Genomic DNA, 17,512 nt, shown 5'->3' on the forward strand with positions numbered 1-17,512 from the left:
AGATTCATACACATCCATATACACAGTTGCAATGTGGGCTTTGCTACTTTGCGGCTTTAAGGACAGCAAAAGTGGAATTCAGGAGCTGCATGCACCCAGTGGACCATGTCCTGCCCATTTAAAACAAATATATTTTAAATTATAGAAATGGTCTGAAACCAATATTGTAATACAAAGTAGAAGTTATGAAATGTTACTCATTGCACTGAAGTGAAATACATTTACATTACCAGCCATTTATATTTATATTTATATATATTTAATTAGCAACATTGATAATGTCATTGCCCCAGAGGTACCATGATACAAATTGTTACTTCTAACCAATTATTCCAATCCCTGATAACATATATTCCTCATTAGGGGTTATTAAAATAGAAAGGAACCATATGGCTTTAGACTCCTTTAATTGGTTTTGACCTTCACATCAGAAGACAAGGAGCCACAAACATATGAATAAATCATGAATCTCAAGGTTGATGGGAAAGGATCCAAGTGATTTCTTCCCATTTGTGGCCCCCCCATTTCTGTTGGCTGTTGCAGGTGGATGTTTATGCTGGGCATAATTGTTAACTATGGGTCATTGAACTATATTACTGTGTCAAATTGTTTAATGTACTTCTGGTATCTTGAAATTATTTTTAATATTTCAAATAGTTTTCATTTTGTTCAATTGATTTCATTTAAATATGAAATCTCATGATGTAAGGTGATAAGTAACAACATTTATAATACATGGCAAGCAGTTTAGTTCCTGCTTATTAATATCTTATGTTGACTAAAATGCTTTAACAACACTATAAAGCTTAACTATCCAGTGCATAGAATTACAAATGTAAATAACTATTTTTTGCTTTGTATTTATCTTTGTTTTTGCTTGAATGTTAGGATAGAGAACATTAAGCTACCATATATACTGTTTCCCTGAAAATAAAACATCCCCTGAAAATAAGACCTAGAAGAGCTTTTGCTGAATTGTTAAATATAAGGACTTCCCTGCAAGTAAGACCTAGCAAAGTTTCTGTTTGGAAGCATGCCCGCCAAACAGAACACCAGAGCATGCAGGATCGGAAAAATGTACATACTATAGATTGTTGTACATGGAAATATTGGTAGTAACAAGAACTTCCCGATAGGATTCACAGTTTGTCTGGTTATGCTGGTTTGTGATGACAACAACTGTACAGTATATAATAAATATTCATTTCTTTTGTTCAACAATAAATGTGAATTCTTATTCATGGAAAAATAAGATATCCCCTGAAAATAAGACCTAATTCATCTTTGAGAGCAAAAATTAATATAAGACACTGTCTTATTTTCAGGGAAACACGGTAGCTGTTTCTAAAGTATTGAACTGTAAAGTGGGTCAACTGATTTTTTAAATTATAATCCACTTTCATATTAAAAGGAGTGACGGCCTTCTGTTATTTTCTTCTAATTGAGTTTTTATACAGGTTGAGCATCCCTTATGCAGAACTCCAAAATCCCAAATAATAATAATTCAAAATTATTCACATGGGTAGCTGAGATACTAATACTTTTTACTTTTTCATGCTTCAATGTGCACAAAGTTTGTTTCATGTACAAAGTTATTAAAATATTATATACAGTTACCTTCAGGCTATGCTTATAAAGTGTATAAATGAATGTTATGTTTACAATTGGGTCAAAATACTTCATTATCTCATTTTATGCAAATATAGCTTTTCCAAAATCTAACAGAAATACAAAATACCAATATATTATTAAGCATTTAGTAAATCACAAGCATTTCAGATAAAGCAAACTCAATCACTCCTCCCCCCCCCCCCCCCCGGTAGTTTCCTAGCACGTCATTTTTTGAACCAGGAGTACCCAAGAAACACCTTAATGGTAACCGGATACATTTTTTAAGTTTTAAGGGTTTTTTTGGGGGGGGGGTCTTCATGGTGGCTGCATGTCATCCTGGTAGTTACTGGAATGGCAAGTAGCCACTTTTCCCAGGAAAGCCCAGGTTTTTGAGGGGAGTGGGAATGGGAATCCGCACCAAAGCGAGTTTCTTAAACCCACTTTGGCATGGATTTTGGTGCTATCTGGAAGTGCCTCCAGATTGCTTTGGAAATAAATGGAGCTAGTAGTTAAGGAACTCAAGGGAACCAAATCCAAAGGATTCAAACTTTTCCTTAGGAAAAAGATTATTTTAGCCCCAGATTGCCCAAACCCTAGCCCTTTGAATTCTTTGGAGGAAGTGTAATTTAGTTCTGGTCTACTATAATGGAGCAAGTTCATAGACATAAATCAAATGGCTAGTCCCAACTAGAATAGGCACATTGACTCAGTCGTCAGATGGTAAATCAACAGTTATGTAAATTGCACTGCTTTCAATGAATCAATTGTAATTGGGATTAGCAGTTGTATTTAGATGTGGATATTATGTTCTGGTATTCTTTATGGTGCTTAAATAATTAAAGAGAGCTGCACCTTATTTGATTGAACAAAAAGAAAATGTTTTATTTCCGAATGATATTTCTTGAGGCTTGGTGCTTATGAATCTTTCTTTTCTGTAGGTTTATGAAATATTGAAAAGGACTACATGCACCAAAGCCAAATACAGCATGGGTAAGACATTTTATTTAGGCTTCAGATCTCCATCTTTTCCTAGGCTTAGAATGTTCCCAATTTTTAAATGAAAAACATGCTGTGTTTTGTATACACACACATACATTGAACCTAATTATTTATCTTCATCCTCCACCTTTGTTGGTCTCTGTGTTTGTGGACCTATCACACATGTGCACACCCCAGTGTTATTGATAACAGCTCCCATCAGCCTTAGCCATGTTGGCTGGGGTTTGTGGACTACAATATCTGAAGGGCTGCAGATTCAAACCATTATTCTATTATGGATAGATGTCATGACCACTGCAGATATGTGAATGTGCTGGGATTTAATCCCACCATGTTGATCATCATGTACTCCCTAGAAAGAATGTTTAGGACATGTTCAGTGTGTGTTTTCATTATTCATTATTTTATTCAAAGCTTTTAAAAAAAACAGTTTACATTCTAGGGTTAAATGCAAGTGTGGGAAACTGGATTAATGTTGTGCGTGTGCAAATATTAGCACAAGGGCTGATTAACCATCCTTCAAATAATGAAAGACAAATTAAGCTTTGTTTATTTATTAATTCCTGGCTTAAAATGGGCCATGTGATCAGCATATTGCACAGTGCTCAAGTATGCTTCCCTCCCTCCCTCCTTCCCTCCCTTCTTTCTTTATATCTGTCTGTTAGTTATTTAAAATCTGATTTGCAGCCATTAACAGGATACTTCCTATGGGAGACAGCAAACATAAAACTACAAATGCAATCAAAACAGAGTACTTAAAAATTCAGACCACAAAAATCCAGTGCAGTTGCAGAAAGAAAGAAAAATCGGGCCTGATCAATAAAAGGTTCTTTCACCTCCCCTCAACAAAATCTAGAAAAATGTTCTAAGGATCTCCACAATTATATGGAAACATCATAAGGCATATAGTCATGTGGGCCACAGTCTGCAGTTTTTGATAAAAATTTCATGTGGCTTCTCCCAAACTATGGAATGTCCATATTCAGACACTTCATTGGTATGTGACAAAGTTTGTTACAGTAAATTTCTAGAAACTTATATTAGAACATACATAGGTATGCATAATTCAAAGATATAGCTGTGTTAGTCTGGAATATCAATTTACAAAGGGATCTTGCAGAACCTTAGAGATTAACTGAAAGAATGAAGTTGGTAGCTTAAGCTTTTACAGACTAAGTCTATTTCCTCAGGTGCATAATATTATGTTTCCAGGGAAGTAACATTTGATGTGTCCTTCTTCATCTACATACTGTACTTGCTGGCTGCATGCAGATTTTAAAAATATATTTGATCCTCAAAACCGCCAGAAAATATTTGGGGAATTGGTCCCTGTGGCCAGAGCTTTAGAAATATCATTTAAAACCTGTGGTTTTCTATTTCATCATTCAAGTTCAAGATTCAGAGTTTTATTTCCACTATACATGTGTTAGATCTGTTTCACAGCAGTGGCAATTCCCTTTGCACTGTGGGCTCAGTATGACCTAACAGTCATAAGTGCATTTACTGAGAAACTGATGTCATGAATTGTTTATTCCTTTCATCAAATGTGGATGTGGGAAAACACTGGTGTTCAGAGCTTGTTTTGGAAGGAAATGCTTTGACGTTTTCTACAAATATGAAAATGGTGCAATTCCATCTGGTAGTATATTTTATATAACTGTGAGAGATATATCAAATTTGCAGCCAGAATCAATAGTAACAGAAAAGGCAATTGTGTTCTATGGGGAAATTGAATAGTCATAGTTTTGATAATTTTCTTCCTCTAAACATGGGTATTATTAAAACATACCTGGTCATGAAATGAGTTTTCAAGAATTTGCTCTTCTCAAAATCTAACTTAAGACACCCGCAGGATTCTCAGTTTGCAGATGGTGTGCCTATTGTCTTTCATACTCATATTGAGTGGTCATGGTTCCACTGGATGGTGGAACTGAATTCTTGCTGGATTTTGTAAGCCGGCTTGAGTCCCCTGTGGGGTGAGAAAGGCGGGGTATAAATGATGTAAATAAAATAAATAAATAAAATGGTCTGGCAGCATTAAGAGTCACAGCAGAAAACAAATACTTCAAAGCAGTGCTATTTAACCTTTTAGGGAGCTAGCACTGCTCGGGCACCTTTTTTTTTTTTTGCAGCTGAAATGCATAATCTTGGCACTTAGTTGAAGTTGCATGTGTTGGACTGGCAGGGACATTTCCCAAGCATGTCAGAGAAAGCATTATATTTGTGCCCACTGGCTACAATTGTTCCTTTCTTTTCTGGAAACTCACTTCAGATCAGCAGTCAGTATAATGCTAAGGACATTTAGTATAACGCCAAGTTTTTAACTTTGTGTTTTTAAATACATTACAACTGTACCCTCGGTTCACATTTGATATGATAAATATAAATAAGCAGTCCATGGACCACTGCAAGTCCATGGATTGTTAGTTGAGGTAACACTGGTATGCATAATCCTTTTGGGATTTTTCAAACTAGTTGTCAGAACTTCTTTGTTACTTCAAATGTCTAATGATTAACAGAATGCTTAGTAATTTGATTGCTTCCCTTGGGCATCATGGCGGCAGGGTAGAAGGAAACCATTGTGGAAAATTCATGATGTTTAACAAATAAGCCGTGTTGGCATTTCAATTTTGCTCTATAGCATGATCCATACTTCTGGTGAACTTTTAGTAACTGAACAGGTGTTTTGGGGTATTTTATAAGCTCAGCCCATATTTGCTCTCTAACACCATAAATGAAACACTATGTCAGCAGTGCCAAAGCAATAAAACCGAGTTATAGCTTTTCTTACAGCCAAGTAGTTGTCTATATCTTCACTCACCTCAGTGCTATAAACAAATATTGGCAGAATACTTCCTTGGCTGAAGGAATTCACTAATGTTACTACTTTACTGTTAACAGTAAATTGTGTGTGTGTGTGCGCGCGCTCCCTTGTATGTTGTTATACAGAAAACATATACCAATCTGACATTTTTCTTGATCATAATGGTCATTTGAAAACAAAATCCATTATTTGGTGTTTCAAGCAAATAGTTTCATAACATCTTAGGGCATATTATCTACACAGATGCTTTAGCCTGAAGTGGGTGAGAATTGACTCTGGGACATTTACATGGCACAAGGAGCCATCTTGCCCTCAACACAGGACACAGTTGCTTGACATAGTTGTGCCCCGTGTTAAGCAAAGTCAAGGAATGCTTCGGAGCTTCCCCATACATGTGTGTGCATGCGTGCAGATGTGTGAACAATGTGGTTAATTCTGATTCAGAACCAGCCCCACTGCTCACCTGGGATAGTGCTGCCATCCTGATATCACTACACTCAGCGGCTTGAAGAAAATGGGGTGACACTTGTGCCATTATTTCTCAATTGAGCATGAATGTCCTGGAAATAACCCTTGTCACAGAAACAGGTACAAGCCAGAGGCTATTCCATAGGGATATTCTGTATCTAGAATAATCTCTAGCAAAATCACTTGGGGATGGGTGTAGAATGGATTGTGTTGTTTAATGAATTTAGCAGGGAAGTTTAAAAGATTAATTCCAGCATAGCCTACTTCATTCCATGGTTCATAACTGCCTTTTTAAAGAAAAAAGTCTAGCCTTTGCTTTCTTATCATGTCAATATCTACATTGTCTTTTCATATTGCTTTTTTCATATTGGCTTTACTGACTAGATCCTAGCTAGCACTGAAGATAGTGTATCAGAATAATCAAACGTGTTTTCTTAGGTAACATGACCCTTTCAGAGTCTTTCAGGTATCTTGTATCTGAACATAGCTATATTAAAGCCAGCAGCTGTGATGATTAACAACATCTAAGAACTAAATACTCACAGCTTTTAGCGTCTTTAACCATGTGGCCGCTGGAATTCTGTTAGAAGCTAAGATTTCTAAGTGCCTTCTTCACTCATGGCAAAATCCCATCTATATTTACCGCATCTCCCAATATATACTCTCCATCATTCAATTCCTAAATTAAAGATTATATCCATGAAGAAATAACCTACTCTAGTCAAAGTCCTCATCACGCACGCAATTGTAACTGCTGAATTATATAACTAATAGACAAATGTGTAAACAGGGCAAGGAGAGGGAAGAAAGAAGGAACCTATCCTTTTAAATAAAAGACGGAAATGTGATAAATATGGTAAGTATTATGTCAAGGACCTTTCCAAGGGCTTTCCAAATGGCTTCTCTAATCAAACTTCGATCTGATCTTTTAAACTCTTTGTGTGAAAGTATGTATGGTTGTGGCTATGTGTATGTGTCAAGAAATTGAAAAGTAATTTTTTGGACCCAAGCTCCAGAATCCCACAATGACCATGGGGGATTCTGGGAGATTTAAATTTCTAAAAAACTAACATCTCCAAGCTCTGGTGTGTAGATTGCCCCCAATGGGCCAATCTCAACAGAATCTTCTCTTTCTTGCAACTTCTCCTTTTGCTCCACTTACAAATCTCTGGGTCTGCTTTTCGAATCCAGATGGAAACTTCTGGTTATATAATTTATTGTAATGACTAATTTCAAGTCATTGGCTTTCTGCTTTTGACTCTGAAATGTATTCGTTTCTTTCAGTCTCCCCAATTCTCCATTTCTGAACTCACTAATAATCAACACAGTCTAAAGATGTGGTGGCAAATGAACTGGGTCAGGATTCACTAACAAAACTGGTGCTCTTTGAGGGGAAATCTCCACAATTGGAGGGCTGTTTTACTTGTACAAAATCACTCTTGAAAGTGTAAATAGATCTCCTCTGTTGCTCTTTCCCTCAGGAATCACCAGCCTGCTTGCCAATGGCGTTTACAGTGCTGCATATCCCTTGCATGATGTAAGTGATCTTGGAATACATTTTATGTTTCTACAAGCTGATACCAAGAATGTCCTAAGAATGAATGGCTCCATCCCAAACATCTTCAGTGTTTTATGGGCTCAGTACCTTGCTCTACCTTTATATTACATTTTAGCCATTTCTTCAAGAACATGCCTGCCGACTTTTACTGGTCATACCAACACAAAAGATAACTGCCTCAGTTTTATATAAAACACCATTGTAAAAATGACTCAACAACTGACTGACTCAGCAAATAACTGTGCTCCTGACCTTCTGCTGCCAAGGACACCGAGGCTGTTAGGATACATATTTATATCTGTGGCACCATCTAGCTGATTTCCTAATCTAAATCTCTTAGACATCCTCCAAACAAATGCAAAGCATGTTCGTGACGGTGAAGACAGTTTCTACTGGGGAGATGGATTAGTCACATATTTTAATTGCTACAGCCGGAAACATAGCTGTAAATTAAATCGTATTTATTGTTGTTGGGTTTTTTTTAAAGCAGAGACAGCTACTTGACAGTTCATATTTATAGAAAACTATCCAAAGGCTGCTGATACTTTTTATATTTAGAAGTAACATTAATTAATTAATTTGTTTTAATTGTATGACTGAATATACAAGTATGCTTGATGATGCTGGTGCTGGATGATTATGACATCAGTAACAGCAGGAATATATTTTATATGAATATATTGCATATTATATTTATTAATGTAATGAGTTTATCAAGATATTTTTAAAGGAGCAATTATTAACACTTAAGCCTAAATCATACATTCTTGGAGATTAATGGAAACTAAACTAGTGTCTGGCCCACTAGTTTAGACTGATTTCAAATCCTCACTCATTTGACCAGAGTTCAGGTCCTCACTCAGTCATTTAAACTCACTGGGTGACCTTGGGCAAATCACATTTTCTCAGCCTCAGAGGGAGAGAAGGACAACCACCCTCGGAACAAATTATATCAAGACAACCCTGTGATGAGATCATTATAAGTCAGAAGTGACTTAAAGGCATACCACAACAATAGCTAGACCCATTAAATCAGTGTAACTTTACATAAATATCAACTGGTTCCCATTGATAGATCTATTCCACTTGAAATTAAGAATCGATTTTAGGGTAGTACAGAACAACCCTATATTTTGATTATATTTGGGCTGGAAGCATACCCCAGAATAGCAGTGGAGGACCTAGAGAGTCCCACAAACACTTCTGGAAGAGTATAATTATGGGATCATTGGTAAGATACACCATCAAGTCCATAGATATCATGGTTCTCTTTTATTTTAAGTGTCAGGTATCCACGAGAATCTTGGAACATGTCCCTTGCAGATATGGGGATCTTACTGTCTATAACTTTGTCAAGGCAACATTTTAGGCTGTGATCCATTTCTTTGAATACAAGCCATACATCATGGATTAGATCCATAAACAGAAGGTTTCCATGTGATTCCATTCTGGGGAATAATTTTTCCCCCTACACAGCCCCCCCACACACACACACAGACCCCCCCAGACACACACACACACACACACACACAACATTCTATGTAACATTTTTAGCGACAGGGAAGGGATGACATAGGTAGAAAAGCAATCTCCTTCACCAGTCCAGCTACATGTGTCTAAATCTGGATCCAGCCCCATATATAATATGCTTAATATGCATGCCATCTTTGTAGGTTAACTATTGAATAATATTCATTTTCTCTTCTCTTTTCTTTTTTTAAAAAAGGGTGATTATGAAGATGAACATGTTGAGCCCAATGACAGAAAAGTAAGTTGATATTCAACAAGTTCTCAGAAATGGCTTCTTCATGAGTCTCCTGTTGGGATATGGACATTTGCCAGGATTTCATGAAAAAAACAGTGACTGTCATTTAGAAATGTTGCTTTGAATATTACATTCACTGTAGCAGAAAACATAATATAATCCATGCCAACTCTCAGGGTCAGCCAAACCACCCAAGTGAATACATAAGGTAGCAAGTGAGAGGAAGCAGTATTCTGGCAGGACATTCCAGCATCAGCGCTAGGAGTAGTTTAGACATATGGCAGATTGTTTTATGTGTTACATGACTGCATTTCTGAGTGTGTTGCAAAATTTAAATTCTTCTACTGATTTTTTTCCCAGAAAGTAAGAAGCAATGCCTTTTGAAATTAGTGAGACCTTTAGCTGTGCTGGAGAAAGGGTGACAATGTGGTGTAGTACACATGACTCTGTAGACCAGGCTTCTGATTCCCACTCATCAGGGCCGTAGCCAGAAAAAAATTTCGGGAGGGTTTTGAAAATTTCGGGGAGGGTTGAACCCCTAGCACATACCCCTCCCTGCTACAAACCTGTCAATATCTGCTTGAGATAGTGCCTGGAGGGACTCTTAATGTTTTGCATCTCATAGACTTAGCATGGGGATTTGGTTAACCAGTTAAAATTCATGAGTAAACGAGATTTTTTTTATAACTTGAAAAATTTCGGGGGGGGGGGGGTTGAACCCCTAACGCCCCCCCCCCCTCGCTACAGGCCTGCCACTCATTCATGGAAACTGTCCATGATCTTGGGCAAGTCATGGTCTCCCAGCCTCAGAAGAAGGCAAAGACAAACTCCCTTCAAACAAATCTTAACAAGAAAACCCTGTGATAGGTTCACCATAACTTGGAAGTGACTTGAAGGCACATAACAACAGTGACGAAAGAGGCAGAACAGTATCTAGCAATTCTACCTAACACAGCAAGTGTCCAAACACTTGGATGCAGATCACAGGGGTGAAATACAATAGTACCTTCTGAACTGCCAGAATGAGCACAGGAGGCATTTCAGCAATCAGAGAACTGGCTAAGTTTAGAATATTGTTTACATAAACACTCATGTATAACTAAGTTTTGAATTGGTTTGTGTGATTCACTGAATGTTACTCTGGGAAGCTTCAGTAAAAAGTGTATTTTAAGATGAAGTCAAGAACATACTAGCCTCTCACAATTGTGTAAGACCATGAAAAAGTGTTGATGCACTATGAAACAAAATGTGAAAAAAAATCTGTTCCTGGTTTGAAAGTATTCTTTCCTGTTTAATTGTACAGTACTTACTTTGAAAGTAGTTGTCATACTCCTCATTGAAAAACTATAGCAAAATGTGCTGCAGAATGTCCCACATTAACCAAGTTTTTGCAGTTTAATAAATTTTTCCATGTTTTTATGATAGAAACAATTAGGAAATGACATTTATAACCAGGAACTAACATTGTGTTACATTGGACTAGACCAGTAGTTTTCAACCTGTGGGTCCCCAGGTGTTTTGGCCTACAACTCCCAGAAATCCTAGCCAGTTTACCAGCTGTTAGGATTTCTGGGAGTTGAAAGCCAAAACATCTGGGGACCCACAGGTTGAGAACCAATGGTGTAGAGACTTCCTAAACTCCATTAATCCATTTTGTGCCTCCATACTAAATAGCTGGATTCAATTATAGCATCACCTGTTTATTAACACTTTCATTGCTAGCAACCCTTCTGCAATTTTGCACATACTCCACAGCTGTCTGTTTTTAAGCATAGTGGTATAAACCCAAAACAAATCTTTAAACTTAAAATGTCCGATTTGGAATTTATGCACAGTACACATTGAGGTAAGGCCTTAAGAGTTCAAATATGTTATTGCTTCTTGTTCTTAAGTAAAATGAGGCTTGTGTTCAGATAAATCCTAATGAGGATTTGTTCAGATAAATCCACGGCAGCATTTATTTTATTCATTTATTTTACTAAAACATTTATTTCCCATTATATATTGCGAGGACTACTTGCAGTATACAGGTGTAGAATGTTGGCTGGGGAATTATGAGAATTGTGGTCCAACACATCTTAAAGGCACCAGGTTGGGAAATGGTTGCTGTCAGATATTTGGGTTGAATGCACAGGGTGCTTGGCGGTAAGATTCATGTCTTTTAAGGAATATTTAAAATGTGTTGTCGAAGGCTTTCATGGCCAGGATCACAGGGTTGTTGTGTGTCTTTCGGGCTGTGTGGCCATGTTCCAGAAGCATTCTCTCCTGACGTTTCGCCCACATCTATGGCAGGCATCCTCAGAGGTTGTGAGGTATGGAGAAAACTAAGCAAAGAGGTAAATATATATCTGTGGAAAGTCTAGGGTGAGGGAGGTCAGTGTGAATGTGTGTAGTTAATCACTTTAATTAGCATTGAAAAGCTTATCTGCTGTCTTCTAAACGACTCTAAACAAAGGATGCCCCAGAGGCAGGAAGAAGACAGCAGATAAGCTTTTCAATGCTAATTAAAGTGATTAACTACACACATTCACACTGACCTCCCTCACCCTAGACTTTCCACAGATATATATTTACCTCTTTGCTTAGTTTTCTCCATACCTCACAACCTCTGAGGATGCCTGCCATAGATGTGGGCGAAACGTCAGGAGAGAATGCTTCTGGAACATGGCCACACAGCCCGAAAGACACACAACAATATTTAAAATCCTTGGCTGAAGTTCAACAAGTGTGTTAAAAAAATGGAGGTAGGGTAGAACTGCTTTTCCAGAAAGGGCAATTATGAATATTTTCAGTAACTAACAATTTACCAAGAAGAAACAAATTTATTTTGCCACATTGTTATGCTGAGGTGAGAGAGAGCAGGAGAATATGCTTTTTTGGTCACAGACCTTTAAACAATGGATATAACATAGTCATAATCCCCAAAACAAACAGTATAGACAATATTAAAGGTTAACATAACAAAGAGCTAAACTAAGATGTACTCTTCTGGGTAACTGCACATACCCTAATTATATAACTTGGTTTTTTTTTCTTTTGCTATAAACTGAGTGATAAAAAATACTATATTTCAACATAAAAAGCAAATCTGCAAAGGGTTACGGTCTCCTTTCAGTTGAAAGGAAATGGGTTTTACTCAGAGCTTCCATAAATGCATGCCTGGAACACATATGTGTTTTAGTTTCTTCCAGACCAGTCTTTCAGGGTTTGGAATACCCATAAATCCAGTAACAGCACTGCAAAAGGAAGTACATTGACCCTAGCCTATGCATAGGCATTTCTAAATGTAGAGATAGCTGAATAAGGTACTTGATTATATTTATTCAACATTTCCCATGAGCTGGCATTAAAGTGATCTATCTATATTAGGTAGCCATTGGGTAACTGGCTTTTTACTCAAAGGGGCTTTACAAAAAGCAAAATAAGATAGGAGAAATTACTTATTTGGTTCTTGGCTTCCATATACTTCAAGCAAGAGCATTTATGATTGTTCATTATTATCAGATATTAATAGGCTATTTCTATGCCATACCCTCTGCACTTCAGAAAGTGTGACCATGCTGCCAAGGTTATTAATGAGGAAGAACACACAAGGTAGGAGAGACAACAGCAGTTTGCTTTTACCTAAAAGCAACTGTAAAAATGGGATCTGACAGAATTAATTGGGACTATCCCTGCCAATTCATGACAGTTGGAGTATGTGATGACTTTAACAAAAATGATATGAAGTCAAAATATTAGTCCTGTATGTATGTTGTTAGTCCTAAAAGTAACTAGAGAAAATGAACCAAACCACAACACTGCTGAAGAGACACTCAGAGACCCAAACAAAATGTTTTTTTTAAATACTTCAGAAATACTTCAACTTGACAGCAAATTTGAATCCCCTAAAGCAGTGATTCCCATCCTTTGGTCTTCAAGTTGTTTTGGACTTCAACTCCCAGAAATCCCATCCAGCTTACCAGCTGTTAGGAATTTTAGGAGCTGAAGTCCATATAAAAACCATAAGAGAGTGACTCAAGATGAAGGTGGCATCAATTCTGCAGAAAGATGTGGAAAGTAAAGACTGTTTGTGTTTTTCACTTTCATTTCAAATTCCTTTTAACAGCTCCTTTGTGAGGAATGGGCAAGCTATGGAGTCTTTTATAAGTACCAACCAATTGACCTAGTGAGGTAAGGATAATTTGAAGTTTAATAATATTAAATCATATGTTAAAGCCATGCTGTTATTTTGTCCCTTTACTGCATATACTTGTTTGTGTAAGTATGTGAAACAGCTGCATGACCTACAACTATCTGGAAGGTTATATAAACATGTAGCAAGAAACTTCCTCTTCCTTTTTGGTCAGATAAATTTTATATTTTCTGCTTGCTTATTGACATTCCTCTTCTGACTGTGAAAGGTTGTCTTTGAAAAACAATTCATCTGGAGGTTCAGTGTCAAAGGACATGGTCTAAATGAAAGAAGGAGCTAAGAAGACAAGTCCAGATTGGCTGAGTCATATGGCAATCCTTTGTCTGTATGGTTGGTTTCCAAACCAATAGTGCTCCTGAACTGATTTACTGGTTTAATTTTTTATTCATTTGTTTTGCTTTCCTTACCTAAGAAAACCTTATGAAATTCATGAGGTCACTGTAAGTTGACAAGTGACTTGAAGGCATGCACAGAGAGATGGCTCTCAAGAAAAATCTCAGGGTCAGATCATGAATATTAAAACCAACCCACAAAAAGCTTTATGATTGGCCTATCATCTCTCTGTCTTTCTTAACATCACACATACTGAACACATGTTTTCTCCTTCATGAGAAAACAGGAGCTGTCCCTCATGGCAAACAATAGGACAATAGGAATGGTTCACTCCCCACTTTGTGAGCACATTTAAATGGGAAGAGCATGTTTAGCAATGCTGTATTTATCTCTAACCTGAAATTACAAGGCAAAAGATTGGTTGTTGACTTGCAACTTGACCCCATACTTTTCAGTTATTCCTTTCAGCCACAACTTTGTGAAACTCAGAATGCATCTTTCTATTGCTGCTGTACCTGATCCCTTTCTCCTTCCTAAATCAACACCATAATTTTCTAGATGTGGTAATTAGAGCTGGACAGAGGACAACATTCATTAGCTGTTCACATTAGCTGTTGACATTTTGAGTGCTTCATTAGGAAAAGACAGCACACACACCCCGCCCCCCGGGAGGATACATTGTGCCAAGAAAGAATTGCACCTTATTTTCCCAGACTCCTAAGCAGAAGTTCCAATGCTGATTGGGAAGTCTGTCTCATGCTGGCATACATTCTTACAGGACTTCATGTGGTTTATGTGGATTGGGCCAACAGCACTGCTGGCCATTGTTGATCAAAGAATATACATGTATGTAGAAACCCAAACTTTCTCCTTTTCGTTTGTTGAATTTTCACTGTATTCCCAAGATGTATGCAAAGTGCTCATTAGAGACCAGAAAGGAAATTTTGAAAGAAAATGCGTTTCACCTTTTTTGAAGTGTTTTTTCACTTCAGACAGAGCCCTATGTATCATACTCTGTATCACTGTGAGCCAGGGCCCTATAGTGGATGACTCTTTGTCACATCTATATAGGTATAGTGATGAGGAACAAGAATGTGCAGAATTCCAGATCCACATGATGTTAGTCCAGGAGTGGGGAGACAAGTCATTTAATTCAGTTTGAAGCTAGCTTTAAACTCTGGCAGTTAGACAACAAACTCTCACAAAAGCATGCAAAGAAAGCAATTAATGTGCATCAGTGGTGTGATCCACATTGATGGCTTTGGGACTCAAACTGGTACCAGGATTTCCTATGTAATCCTCTGCGCAGCAAAACCACTTTCTTTAATACTGTTTGAAACTGTTGTAAATGGTCAGTGTAGCTGTGCCCAGATCATAGATGTTCTCTCTTGCAGGTTGGGGCAACTGTGGTACTGGCCCACATTGGCTTGTCTCACAGTACTTTCCTCAGATTGGATTGATACAGCATGATCTACTTACACACTGAGACACCATTTTTATCTCCCTAACAGAACAAGTTGGGTTAGAGTAGACCCTTACAGAATTCTCATACAGTATGCATTAAATATTTCACAATCAAATTGTGGCCAACCACTTTACACGACAGTGTCCAGGTTGTTGTTTTTTTATGTAAGCAGACATTTTTGCCCCAAATATCATTTATTTACACATTATAAATATGCAAAATATAAAAAGATTGTATTAAAGACTCTTTGCTTAGAATGTTTATTGCCTTTTGCAATACCAAATCTGGCAAGGTATGGTTGATGCAAAGCATAGTTGCCTTCAAACTAGAATGCCAATGGGAGATCAATAATCAGGATTTGTGGTCATACTATGTTTCAGTAAACCATGACTTGCTGTATTCAGATACAAACTGTGTTTTTCCAATAACTAGAAACAGGAGCTTCTGACTGCCGTATCTTGCACAAGTTAAGAGAAAGGTCTAAGTGGGCAGATTAAATTGAGGTTCATACCTGATCATCATTGTAACAATAAACCACAGATTATCAGAGAACCGAGATGACGTGAAGAGATTTCCATTTAACAATCTTGTGGAAACAGAAGGACAGGGCTGTTTGATAAGCAGGAATGGAGGGCTGCCTTGATCCCTTCGGGTCTGGATCTAATCCAAACAGTATGCAGAGAATTCTCCAGGGGAAAATGCATTCCAGCTAATCAACAGAGCTTATTTTCTCCTACATAGTCAACCCTGCTATGTGATTCATAACTTTAGCTGGGATAAATGTTAAGAAGTAGTAAACATGACAGTGATTTCTTCATTCTATGTATTTCAGAAAGTACTTTGGTGAAAAGATTGGACTGTATTTTGCATGGCTTGGAGTTTATACACAAATGCTTATTCCAGCTTCCATTGTGGGGATTATCGTGTTCCTTTATGGCTGTGCAACAGTCGATGAGAATATACCAAGGTATGTGTATACATACATACTGCTCTCCATGCTCAGTGTGTGCAAAGATTCCTTATTAATTCATTGAGTTTACTCCATAGTGGGGCAAACAATAGGATTTAGGTTATTGACATCTGTAACATTTACTTCTGAGTCAGTGTGTATGTACTGCCTGAGATGAAACACCAATATTATGATACCCCTTACTCTCTCCACTTAAGCAGCAGTTCTGTTTGACCTGAAGTCGGTCTTGAAAGCTTGTTACCAACAGATGTTGCTCAATAAGATATCAGTTTACCTGTTTTATATCTCTCGTGGGCCCTGGTTCTCTATTTCCTCATGGCTACTTTTTAAAGCTTAGAAACATTTAATTGAAAATAGATCAATATAGACTACAAAAAGTACACGAAATCCAGCAGTGCATATTAGTCAACGCTACAATGGCAACAGAGTTGTAGTTTGTAGGAAATATTTTTATCCAACATTTTGTTTCCTTTTGTTTTCTGGAAGAATGTTATTATAGATGTCAAAATGAAATATTAAATATATCTTGGAAATGTTATACCAAAAAGATGCATGGAACGATAAGAGAAAAAGCCCCTTCAGTATAGATATTCCATGACTGGAGCTAGTTTCCATCAATGTTAGCTCTAAATAGACCAAATAGACGCAGACTACAGCCTGGAAATCAGAAGACATTTACTTCTTGGGAGGAGAGCAATGACCAATCTTGATAAAATAGTGAAGAGTAGAGATATCACACTGGCAACGAAGGGCTGTATAGTTAAAACAATGGTATTCCCAATAGAAACCTATGAATGTGAGAGCTGGACCATAAGGAAGGCTGAGCGAAGGAAGATAGACGCTTTTGAACTGTGGTGTTGAAGGAAAATCCTGAGAGTGCCTTGGACTGCAAAAAGATCCAACCAGTCGATACTCCTGGAAATAATGCTCAGCTGCTCACTGGAGGGAAGGATATTAGAGGCAAAGATGAAGTACTTTGGCCACATCATGAGAAGACAGGAAAACTTGGGGAAGAGAATGATGCTGGGGAAAATGGAAGGAAAAAGGAAGAGGGGCCGACCAAGGGCAAGATTGATAGATGTCATCCTTGAAGTGACTGGCTTGATCTTGAAGGAGCTGGGGGTGGCCACGGCCAACAGAGAATTCTGGCGTGGGCTGGTCCATGCGGTCACAAAGCAACTGAACGAATAAAGAACAAAAAAGTCATTTTGAACTCTTCTGTACAAATGAGACAATTAGAGTGAAGTGATAGTGACATTTTGCACTGTTTTGGCCTGTAATTGGGTAGCAATATATTTTCATGGTCTTTTACTCTAATAACAAT

General features: G+C 37.5%; 1 protein-coding gene and 1 long non-coding RNA gene across 5 annotated transcripts in view; one reads left to right on the forward strand and one right to left on the reverse strand.

The window, feature by feature from the left end:
* ano1 (anoctamin 1) overlaps positions 1 to 17,512 on the forward strand; it is a 147,904-nt gene that overhangs the window by 72,447 nt on the left and 57,945 nt on the right. For 2 of the 4 annotated variants that reach the window (XM_062967824.1, XM_062967827.1), the window contains exons 7-12: positions 2,550 to 2,601; positions 6,693 to 6,758; positions 7,384 to 7,439; positions 9,187 to 9,228; positions 13,334 to 13,398; positions 16,051 to 16,185. In XM_062967824.1, coding sequence (XP_062823894.1) covers positions 2,550 to 2,601; positions 6,693 to 6,758; positions 7,384 to 7,439; positions 9,187 to 9,228; positions 13,334 to 13,398; positions 16,051 to 16,185 — 416 coding nt within the window. The remainder of the gene's footprint in view (positions 1 to 2,549; positions 2,602 to 6,692; positions 6,759 to 7,383; positions 7,440 to 9,186; positions 9,229 to 13,333; positions 13,399 to 16,050; positions 16,186 to 17,512) is intronic. The other 2 variants (XM_062967825.1, XM_062967828.1) reach the window with 1 other exon arrangement.
* LOC134295420 (uncharacterized) overlaps positions 1 to 17,512 on the reverse strand; it is a 37,345-nt gene that overhangs the window by 4,346 nt on the left and 15,487 nt on the right. Inside the window, exon 2 of the long non-coding RNA XR_010001983.1 lies at positions 4,400 to 4,579. This is a non-coding gene — a long non-coding RNA (uncharacterized LOC134295420). The remainder of the gene's footprint in view (positions 1 to 4,399; positions 4,580 to 17,512) is intronic.

The sequence above is a fragment of the Anolis carolinensis genome, chromosome 1 (genome assembly GCF_035594765.1).
Source record: "Anolis carolinensis isolate JA03-04 chromosome 1, rAnoCar3.1.pri, whole genome shotgun sequence".
In the NCBI taxonomy this organism is placed as follows: domain Eukaryota; kingdom Metazoa; phylum Chordata; class Lepidosauria; order Squamata; family Dactyloidae; genus Anolis; species Anolis carolinensis.